The following is an 11,099-nucleotide window of genomic DNA, read 5'->3' as shown; positions in this document are numbered from 1 at the left end:
GGGTGCATTCACCAGACACCACGCCCCAAGGGGACTTCCCAGGAAGTGTTGTCTGCTCACAGTGGCAGGTCCTAACCAATGGTGCTCAGCCCTGGCTGCCAACACGCCACCCCGGCTCACTGCTGCAGGTGCACGAAAGGACAGAGTGAAATACCCTGAGTTTCTCCCCAAACAAGGAGTTTTCAGTAAGTACACACCGCACTCATTTACTCCATTCACAAAGGTTTATTGGGTCCTCGCCCGGTGCTGGTTAGGGTTAGTCACTGCAGAGGATCCATCTGGGCCAGCCTGGGAGGGGCAGGTCTGGAGTCCAAGGCAGACTTGAAACCAGGGGTGAAACCCAGGGGCTGTGGAGGCTGCCATGCCGAGGACAGCTCCGGGAGGACCGCTGAAGATGACGACTAGAGGGCAGGGAGTGGGGTTCAGCCATCTCCCGGGAGCTGAGAGGGCCCAGGTGGAGGTGAGGGCAGTGGAGAAGGAGGAAGAATGGGGGTCTCCAGGTAGAAGAAGGGAGCAGGGAATAGCACGAGTGGAAGCCCAGAGGAAGGAAAGTACCCAGAGGGTCTCTGTGCTTTAAGAGGCCAGTGGAGGGGACGGAAACAAAGGGCCAGTGGTGAAGCAGGGTTGACACCCAGGCAGCAAGAACACTGAGGCACACACCTGTCGTTCACCAGCACTCTCCTCCAGGTGTGCACCAGCTCCTGCCTGAAGCCTCAGGAGGTCCTCCTGCAGGAGAACGCAGGGCCACCAGGACCCACCCCACCCCAGAAGGAAGTCTCAGTGACAGCCTCTCTGGGCCCTGGGAGCTGCTCTACTGGAATGAAGAGAGAGACTGTACCCATTGCAAACCCGCCTACCATGCCCCGCACTGGGGCGGTGAGGAGGTGGGGGCGGGGGGGCTCTGCACCAGGGTTCACCAAGCCCTACCTTTCAAGGGCAGACTGCCCCAGGAGGATGCGTTTGGGATCAGAAGGCCATCCAAAGGCCAGCCCTCCCCTGGCTCTGCCAGGGCCCTGCTGCCTGTCCCCTCCCTGCCTCTCTCCAAGTTGTTCCTGGACACCAAATGGACCCCGTCCAACTTGTGCCTCCTTTTCTTTCCCCTGCCCGCCCCCTGCTGGATTTGTAAGAGGGCAGGCAGAAAGGGAGGTGGGGGAGGCCCAGTCAGGTTGCAGGGCAGGAGAAGCAGCCCCAGTTCTAACTCTGCTTCCCCTACAGCAGAGCCTGCCAGGCCCCCGGGGGCCGGGACCTCTGGGTGATGCCTGGTGCTTCCCTAAGTCACAGGTGGAGCTGGGCGTTTGGCCAGTACTCTCCCTCCTGACCACTGGGACGGGACAAGACAATAGGGGCAACAGGTAGGAAGAGCCAGGTCTAAGGTGAGCTGGGGGTGCAGCCCTAGAGAGAGGAAGGAAGGAGGGACAAGTGTTGCTCCGGAGGAGAGAGGGTTGAGAAAAGGGAAAAGACGACTGGAGTGGGAGTTACTGAGCCAGGTTCTGTGTCCCAAAGGCCAGTATCACCTGCACCTTGGGTCTGTCCTCACCTGCACAAGAGGCTGCAGGAGCCAAATGGGCCTTCCAGCCTTGTCCAATATTATGGAGTCTGGAGGTATGGAGTATAGTCTGTGGGCCCAAGAAGCAGCCATAGGTCCCCAGAACAGATGACGGCCCTCAAGAAGGGCTGCTTCCCTGAGCATCCCTGGGGCTAGAAAGAGTGTGGATCAGGTGCTTCTTATTGGGCTGGGCCTGCAGAGAGGACTAGAAGGGCCAGTCTTACAGCCACCCAGACCATACTTTCCACACACAGGCACATGCGCACACACACTTGCACACACACACACTTGCACACACATGCATGCACATGCCACCAGATCTCAGGCAACACAGAAAGGCTCTCCCAGCCTTAGGTGGCTTATGCATTTTCTGAAACTAACTGTGGGAAAAGGGCTTGGGGAACCATCCTATGTGCCTGCACCAAATGCTGTGTGGGTGGGGGCAGGACACAAGCCCTACACTGAAACCGCCCAGAAATCAGGGAGTCCGAGCTTGAGAGATTGTCCAGTAAAAGTTGGAATCCTCAACACCCCTTGACTCTGCCCAGGAGGGGCAACCTCAGAAGTCCCCCCAAACCTCCTCTCAGAGACCTGCCGAGTAGGAGGCTTCTCTCTCTACTCTCCTCCCCGCAAAAAAGAGGCCAGAAAAGGGGATGACCGGCTAACTCACAGGTGCCCTGATGGAGGGGGACAGACAGGGGGCCTTCCAAGGAGAATTCCCTAGCCCACCTGAAAGACCCCTACCCAGAGTGGTGAGGGGCAGCTTGGGAGCACTGCGGCAAGGGGGAGAGACCAGGCTGGCTTCCCTCTAGGTAGTAAGTTCCTGGGGTGTGCGCCCCTGCCCCAGACAACAGAGAAATCGCCGGACTGGGAGATGGAGAAGAGGGGCCACTTTCTCATGCCACCCCGCCGCCAATCCCCCAGGCACACTCGGGCGCTTGACCTGCTGAAGCCTGGAGCCACAGGTCCAGTGGGGAGCTCACGGGACAGAGGGCCCTGCCAGAGCCACGAAAACCGGAGGGGGGACCTCCGCCCAAGGCAGGCGTCTCCGCGCGCCCGCTAGGGCCCTGGTCCTGCAGTTGGCTTCTCCCGACACGTTCCTTCGCTGCCGAAAGCGATTCGCCCGCGCCCTATCGAGCCCAGCCAGCTCCTACCTCGGCCCGGGCGGCTAGCGCGGTCTCCGTCCCGAGAAGAAGTTCCGCGGCAGGTCCCGGGGCGGCAGACGCACGGGACGCTGGCGGCGGCGGCGGCTTCGGACTTGGGCTCAAGCCCCGCCGCTCCAGACAAGTCGCCGCGACTGCTACAGTGTCCCGGGCAGTTCAGCTCCCCAGACGGGGCACAGACCCTCCCAGCCTGGTTCAGGCCTTGCCCTGGGGGACACAGCAGTCCAAGGCGAAAGGAGACTTGCTCCCGGACTCTGGGACCCTAGGTCAAGGCACCTCCCCGCCCCGCCGCCCCTGAGCCCAAGTCGCCAACCCCGCGCCGCGCGCAGCGAGGGATCAGAAGGTCTCGGACGCCGCGGCAGGGCTGGCCAGAGCCCCACGAGTTAGGGAGTTGCCCCGCACCCCTAAACGCTCAGCACCCATTTACGGTTGAAAGTACGCACTTGACGCGTCCGGGCGCCTCCGCGGTGAGTCGCGCCGCCGCGCTCGGGGTCCGCGAAGGTGGCTCAGTTCGGGCGCTCCAGTCTCGACGTTCCCGGGGTAGAGAGCAACGTCCGGGGACGAACGGGACGGGTGCGCCCAGCGGCCGGGGCTGCGCTGGGCGAGGCAAGCGGCGAGAGGGGAGCGCTCCGGCGTTCAGGCAACAGCTACCCCTAGTGGGAGAGCCGCCCGGGGCCGGCGCCGCCCCGCGCCCGCTGCCCCGCGCCCCACGCCCGTGGCGCCCCGCGCCCGGGTCGGCTGGGGGCGCAGGGCCGGCGCCGCTTTCCCCAACCCTCCGGTCTCCGGCGCCCGGCGGTAACCCGCCAGCGGGCTCTGCCCTCCGCACCTCTCAGCCGGGCCCCGGCGGCCGCTGACCCAGGAACCGCGGCGCCCCGCTGGAACGAGATGGGACGGGGCGGGCGCGGCCAGGGCGGCGCGGGCTGGGGCAGCGCGCGGCAGCCTCGGGCAGCGGCGGGGGGCGCGGAGCGCGGTGTGCGTGGCGGGGCGGTGCGGGGGGCGGCCGTGTGCGAGGCGCGAGTGTGAGCGCGCGCGGGAGGCGGGCGGGCGGGCTCCGGCAGGCGAGCGGCGCCCGCGGGCGAGCCGGGAAGGCGGCGGGAACGCAAAGTTGCCTCCTCGCGGGCCCGCGTCCTCGGTGGGGCGGGAGCCGGGGCCACCGAAGCGGCGGCCGCGGACCCGGCCTCCCGCGGCACCTGGGCAGCGGCCCCGCACGAGCGGCAGCGGCGTGGGCGGCGTTGGCGGCGGCGCGCGGGAAGCGAACCGGAGCTCCGGCGCGGCTCGGCGGCCGCCGGGGAGCTCGGCTCAGGTGCGCGGCGAGGGGGGCGCGGGCCGGAGCCAGGCGGCGGGGACCAGAGCGGCGTGCAGCGCTCGCGCCAGCTGGAGGACCTCCCCAGCGGACGCCCAGGTCCCTGGTCGGGCTCCCGGTCCCCAGCGGCAGCGGCGACCGGAGTCCCCCGCCCCCGAGAGCTGGCTGCGGGGCCCGGGCACGCCCCCACCGGCCCCAGGCCCGGCCGCTCCGCCCTCCGCCCGCCTGCTCCCGCCCTCGGCCCCCGATTTCTAGGGCATTGGCCGCGCCGCTGGGTGATCCCTCCGGGCTCAAGTTGCAAGGGGGCGGGCCGGGCCGGAGGTGGAGTCTCCCGCCAATTGAAGCCTCGGTTATAAATTGAACTCCCTGCACTGCCGAAGCCCAGATGCCTAGCCAGGCCGCGTCGCGGTTGGTGGTCGGAGAGGGCGAGGGGTCCCAGGGGGCTTCGGGGCCTGCAGCCACCATGCTCCGCTCCCTGCTGCTTCACTCCTTGAGGCTCTGCGCCCAGACCGCCTCGTGCCTCGTGCTCTTCCCGCGCTTCCTCGGCACGGCCTTCATGCTCTGGCTCCTCGATTTCTTGTGTATCCGCAAGCATTTCCTGGGCCGCCGCCGCCGGGGGCAGCCCGAGCCCGAAGTGGAGCTCAACAGTGAAGGCGAGGAGGTGCCCCCCGATGACCCGCCCATCTGCGTGTCCGACGACAACCGCCTGTGCACCCTGGCGTCGCTCAAGGCGGTGTGGCATGGCCAGAAGTTGGATTTCTTCAAGCAGGCGCACGAGGGCGGTCCAGCGCCCAACTCCGAGGTGGTTCTGCCAGACGGCTTCCAGAGCCAGCGCATCCTAGACTACGCGCAAGGGAACCGCCCGCTGGTTCTCAATTTCGGCAGCTGCACCTGACCACCGTTCATGGCGCGCATGAGCGCCTTCCAGCGCCTGGTCACCAAGTACCAGCGCGACGTCGACTTCCTCATCATCTACATCGAGGAAGCGCACCCCTCCGACGGCTGGGTCACCACTGACTCCCCCTACATCATTCCACAGCACCGGAGCCTGGAAGACCGGGTCAGCGCAGCTAGGGTACTGCAGCAAGGTGCACCCGGCTGCGCTCTGGTCCTCGACACCATGGCCAACTCCAGCAGCTCGGCCTATGGCGCCTACTTCGAGCGTCTCTATGTCATCCAGAGTGGCACTATTATGTACCAAGGTGGCCGTGGCCCCGATGGCTACCAGGTCTCTGAGCTGCGCACTTGGTTGGAACGCTATGATGAGCAACTGCATGGCGTTCGGCCCCGGAGGGTGTAAACATCCAATGGACAATTGACTGAACTTGGTGGGCTGGGCCTTCGAGACTTCGAAGCCCACATGCAAGCGCCTCCAACCAAGTCACGCTTGGTGAGGCCCCAGTGACAGTGATGTGCTGAGCCACCATTTCAGATTGAGTCTGCACCCTCGGCCAAATGAACAGTCTCCCCTACCTCCCTGGGACTCTGCTTCTGTAACTGTGTCATTCACACCTGCCTGGCTCACTGGAAATCCTCTTCTGAGCGCGGGATACGGCTTGCCCTTGTCCGTATGCCCCCAGGACTTTGCTTCTACAGCATTTTCTTACACCCGCTCCCCAGCGTGCCCTCAGCCAAGTGCTTTGGACGGGTGCTTCCCGCAGCGCACAGAGACCTTGGCCACGCCTGTCCGCCCTGAGCGCAGCTGGGTTCCAGGAGACTCCCGGCTCAACTGAGCTAGTTGCCTGGCACTCACCTGTCGCGTGGGGAGAGGGGGTTCCCTGTTGCTTTTGTGTCTATTTCCTGTCCCTGGTAGGGGAAGGGATGTCGGGGATGGGGGGGCAGGGTAGTTTCCCCCACTTGTTTTGGGTGCACAGGAGCCCCACTGCTGATGACGAACTGTCTCTAACTGGTCTTGACCACGAGCTAGTTCTGAATTGCAGGGGCCTCAAAGCAGCACCTAAACCTTGAGGGGGAGAGTGCTCTGGGTTTCCGCGGGGGAAACCACCTTAAATGGGAGGGAATTTGGGGTGTCTGCTTTGGGACCAGAGGAAGATAGCTTGAGAGGCATTGGCGAGGTTTGCAGCGCCCCAGAGAGAGAGAAAAAGCTGAGACTCCTGGGGAATGATGTTGGGGTGATGGAGTCCGGGGAAAGAGAGGTGGGGGGAGAGCCTGAGGTCCCCAAGTGAGGGGAGTCCTAGGCAGAGCTGCTGATTGTGGGGCTGGGAGGTGGAGGGCCCCTGATTCAAAGGCCATTTGGTGAGTGTTTTGCTGGAAATATTTCTTGTATATAAACTTCTTTCAATCTACAATAATAAAGGCTTAAAGTAAACTGCTTTCTGGTTGCCTTTGGTCCCTTTATTTTCTTTTCCCTCTTAATAGCGGCAGGAATTAAACACAAATCCCTCTCTCGCGTCCCCATAGTGACCTTGGGAAGCGGGGCGGGAAGGAGCCTAGGCTGGCAGGGGCGCTGGAGGAGGATGGAGGAGGAAGAGGGTCTGTGGCGGCGCCCAGGGCTCTCCTACAAGCGCACGCACACACCTGGACAGGGAGCTTAGCTGCGGAAGAAGAGCGAAGTAGCGGAGCGCCGCGGGATCCTGGAGAGCCGCGGGAGAGGCAAGAGGGTCCTATCTTGCTCCCGCGCGCGCGCACACACACCGAACAGATGCAGCTGCCCCTGCAGCCGCGCGTCTAACTTAACTGAGTATCTGGCGGTGTGTGGAGGGGGTCGGGTGAGGTGGAGGGCGAGAGGGGCTTTGGACCCGGTACAGCCCTGCTTCCGACCGCCGCAGGCACCACTGCGCACCTGACTGCTCCCTGGCTCCCTTCCGGCACCTGCAACCTCGCCTCTTGCCCACCCGCTCCAGGCTGCTCAGGTCCGCCGGAGGCGCGCGGTGGCAGAGGGGCGCCCACACTGCAGCTGCGGTTCCTACTGCCGGGCCAGCGTGCTGCTGGGTGTGCCCCCTGCCTAGGACCCTCTCCTCCTGTCCCTCCTCCGCTTCCCCAAGGTCCAGTCAAACCCCACCACCCGCTCTGGGATGGGAAGCAGAGGTGGGAGACCACTGGGATGAAGAGAGAGAGACCAGGGAGAGGGCAATGGTGGATTCCAGGGCTGAGGCGGGGATTCGGGGCCTTAGGCACAGGTCCGTCTGCAGTCACGGCCAGGGGCTCCCGCGCAATCTCCGCCCTCACTGTCTGGCCTGCTGCGCCCGGAGTGAGGGCGACCCGGGCGGCGCGGGATTAGCTTGGCCCGCAGCCCCTGCGCCAGTGAAACCTTGAACATGGAGTGAGAGCCTGGGGACATAGTGAAGGGCGCTGAGGCGGGAGTGTGCGGATCCAGGTGAGGGCACTGGGCACGTGAACTTCCCTGGCGCGCCGGGACAACGGCTGGGAACCCAGGACTGTCAGGCTCGCCGGGGGTGGGGGTGAGTAGTGTCGGTTTGCGCGCTCGGATGTGAGCGCGGGTGCACATGGCAGGGTTGGGGAGGGGCGCGGCAGGCAGGATGGAAGAGACGCCCCCGTTCAGCCAAAGCCACCCCAGTTCTGCGCCCAGCCCCTACGCTGCTCCTCCGTAAAAACTTTTTGGAACTGACATCCTAAATTGGTGGATTTTTTTTTTTTCCTTTAAAAGTATCTCAATTGAAAAATAACTTTAAAGAAAAATTTGGCACCCATGAAATTTCTGCATCTCCTCCCCACTACCACCACCCCCTACTCTACCTCCGCGAACGCTCCTTCTCATCCCGAAACCGCCAGGAAGAAAAGGAGATCACGGCGGGGACGCGGCCCGGCGCCGGGAGAGCCCTCCCTGACCTCCCCGCCTGCGCGGCTGGCCGGGACTGGAGCTTGGTGGCGCGGAGGACGGTCCGGGACAGCGTCAGCCTCCCGGCCCAGCAGAGACCGCTCCAGCCGCTCCGCGTCCCCACCGGTGGCTTGGGTGTCTCCTGGGTCGCGCCAAGCGACCTCCCCTACCTGGAAAGCCCGCGCCCCCTGGGCCTCCTGGAGCTTCCCAGATGGAAACTCCGAAACGCGCTTTCGCGCCGCAGCGCCGGGACCTGCAGCGCCGGGACCTGCAGCGCCGGGACCTGCAGCGCCGGGACCTGCAGCGCCGGGACCTGCAGCGCCGGGACCTGCAGCGCCAGGCACTCCCCGCACGGGCCGCACTCGCTCTGGTCGCAGCTCCAGGGAAGTCCCAGCACCCCCACTTTTTTATTTCTCTCATCTTCTTCCTTCCCTTCCTCCCTTCTTCCCCTTCATCTTTCCTTTTCTTTCTCTCTTACTTTCCCCCTCTTTCTTTTTCTGTTTCTTCCTTTCCTTTCTTCTCTCTTTTCCTTGAAAATGTCCTCTATGAAAGCAATGCACGCTCATTGCCAATATAACAGAACTCCGGGAAGGAACTAAAACCAACCCAAGGCGACTTTTCATGAGTGTGGAGCCCCGCATTCCACACTCGCCTCTCTGTGTCCCTCTCCCTCACACTTGCAAATACATATTTTGAAAACAAGGGCAGGGTGATGTTATCCTTTTGTAGCCTGCCAGTATCTTCTCACTCCCAGGGCACCCCTTCTTTCCTGCACCCTTCTTTCCATGCCCATAAATAAGTCTTGAATGGCCGAGCCTCGCACTCAAATGGATGAACAGCAGGAGTCCATGGGTGGGCATCCCGGATGTTAGGGATGTTTCATTATTACAAACAACGTTGGGGTGAGCAGCCTATAAGCGCAGCTCTGTACCCCGTTACCCCAGCTAGTAACATGTCTTAAAGTGAAGCAGCTCCGAAGAGAAGTATGTACACCTTTAAAGATAGCTGTCTTGCCACATTTTCTGGAGCTGCCTTCAGGAAGCCTGTTTGACTTTTATTCTTTTGTATTTTCCTATTGCTCCCTCTCTCTCCTTTTATTTTTAAGTGAAAAATTACAAAGACAATGGTTGAATCTATCCTCCATATTACATTTTAAAGACAGAAGAACACAGAGCAGAAAATGCAAAGCCTCCCTCAGACTGGGAGCTTTCAAACTATAAATCAGGGCCCAGCAGCAGGGCATGAAATCAATGTATCAGATCAAGTCAAGCATTTGGAAGAATGAAATAAAATAAACACAGTAAGAATAGCAGCGTACATTTCACCTAGGGTAGCCGGAGTTTCTGCAACTTTGGCTTCAGTTATACATATCGTGTGTGTGTGTGCATATGTGTATGTGGGAGTGTATGTGTGAGCATATTTATGTGTGTGTGCCAGGTGGTTGAAATGAAGCGCATTTCTCCTGAGGGATCGAAAATGTTTGCAAGCCGCCACCTGATCATCACCATTCCTCCCTCAACCAGGACAGCCTCTGTTGACTGTTGGGTGTGTTTCTCTCTATTCTATTTCACATATTGATCATCCGATATGTCATAGTCTCAGACGAGAACAAGCACATTCTCAGACGTATTTTCCCTAATTGGGATCATGCCACATAGTGTTTGATGACACCACCACCCCCCCCCACCACACACACACACACATACATACTCTGTTCTCATGCCTTTCCTACCCTGGCCCCCTCACCTGTCAATCCATCTAATCTGAGCAGGTCTTCACCTGTAGGCTGATTTGTGCCTGGCACCATCCGGATGGCTGAGGCCCCTTGAGGGAATGCTGGGATCAGCGGGGAGCAGCGTGAGGAGACAGCCATTGCTGGTGTCGCAGTCATCATCACCCTCACAATTAGTATCTTTTCAAGGTCCAGTGTGGCCTTAGCAGATGGTTTAGCCTTGAGCAAGGAGAGGGAGGAGGGGCATGAAAAGAGTTCATAGCAAGGGTCTTATTTGCCCCTCGAAGGCACAGGTGGCTCCCCAGGACGGCATAGATAGAAGGAAGGGCATCCTTGGCAGAGGGCACTGCCAGTGCAAAGCCCTGGAGGGCTGAAGGGATATGTCGTGTTCAGAGAGCAAGGAGTCCCCAGTGTGGCTACAAAGCAGCAGGGTGACAAGGGCAGTGAAAAGGAGGAGAGGCAGAGGGCCCAACCAGCTTGGGAAGAGCCTTAGGAACCAGCTTGCAACTCTGCTGAGCCTTTGGGGACAGGAGCCTCAGACAGGAAGGTGGGGCAGGCAGTCAGATGGGGAGGAGCCATGAGCCCAAGGATGGGACCGGGGACACATCCATCTACCCACCCCGATGGGGGTAGGCAGATGCACTTTCAGGGCTCAGGCTGGCCTCTCCACCTTCCACCCAGCAACTCTCCTCTAGGAACTTACCTGGAGGGAATAACCAAACTGGTAAACAAAGGGGTGAAGAGGTACCAGGAGATCCATGGACCCCTCTGATCCACCTGCAGGGGAGCAAGAAGAGTAGGAAGTGACATTGGTGCACTTGCTCCAGCAAGTGAATTATCAGGATGGCCTGATTTGGTCATCCTAACACTCCTCTTAGATGAATATGATCACTCACCCCATTTCACTGATGAAGACACTGAGGCTCGGCATGTTTGGAGTGAGCTGGGCAAGGCATCATGGGCTGACCTGTGTTCCTCCAAAGACTTTGTTCCCCAAAAGTCTTTGTTCCCCCAAAAGTCATGTTGAAGTCCTAACCTGCATTTCTGAGGAAATGAGGGTTATTTGGAGATAGGGCCTGGAAAGAGGTGAGAATGTTGAAATGAGGTCATTAGGGTGGGCCCTGATCCAATATGACTGGTGTCCCTATAAGAAGAGATCAGGATACAGACACACAAAGGAAAGGCCATATAAGGACACAGTAAGAAGGCGGCCATCTACAAGCCAAAACAGACCTCAGTAGAAACCATCCTGGCTGACATGTCGGTCTTGGATTTCCAGCCTCTATAATTGTAAGAAAATTAATTTCTTTTGTTCAAGCCGACCACCTGTGGTATATTACTATAGCAGACCCAGCAAACCAATACCAAGGTCATATACTAGAAAGTGTTGTTGACCATAAGCCCGTCTGACCCCAGTGTCTGGGGGTTTCACTTCAGGCTCCCCAGCATCCCTTCCAGAGGCTAAAACAACTCAGGACACTGAGATTTTGCACTCTAGGGTGACAGGAAAACAGCTTATAGGACAGCAGGTCTGAACTGGGGCAGTGAGTGTGTGT

General features: G+C 60.4%; 1 protein-coding gene and 1 long non-coding RNA gene across 2 annotated transcripts; one reads left to right on the top strand and one right to left on the bottom strand.

Annotated features, from left to right (window-relative positions):
- Positions 1 to 205: 205 nt before the first annotated feature.
- Positions 206 to 3,667, bottom strand: LOC117071363. Its single transcript, XR_004432260.1, has 2 exons — positions 3,153 to 3,667; positions 206 to 2,916 (listed from the first exon to the last, which is right to left on the bottom strand). It is a non-coding gene; the product is annotated as an uncharacterized LOC117071363 (long non-coding RNA).
- A 609-nt stretch (positions 3,668 to 4,276) lies between these two features.
- Positions 4,277 to 6,345, top strand: DIO3 (iodothyronine deiodinase 3). Its single transcript, XM_033191302.1, has one exon. The coding sequence runs from the start codon at positions 4,398 to 4,400 to the stop codon at positions 5,310 to 5,312; it is 915 nt and encodes a 304-aa protein (XP_033047193.1). The 5' UTR covers positions 4,277 to 4,397; the 3' UTR covers positions 5,313 to 6,345.
- The last annotated feature ends 4,754 nt before the right edge of the window (positions 6,346 to 11,099 follow it).

The sequence above is a fragment of the Trachypithecus francoisi genome, unplaced genomic scaffold (assembly GCF_009764315.1).
Source record: "Trachypithecus francoisi isolate TF-2019V2 unplaced genomic scaffold, Tfra_2.0 Lachesis_group3, whole genome shotgun sequence".
Lineage (NCBI taxonomy): Eukaryota > Metazoa > Chordata > Mammalia > Primates > Cercopithecidae > Trachypithecus > Trachypithecus francoisi.
The sequence above is the reverse complement of the archived record's forward strand: the minus strand, read 5'-3'. Positions and strand labels throughout refer to the sequence as shown.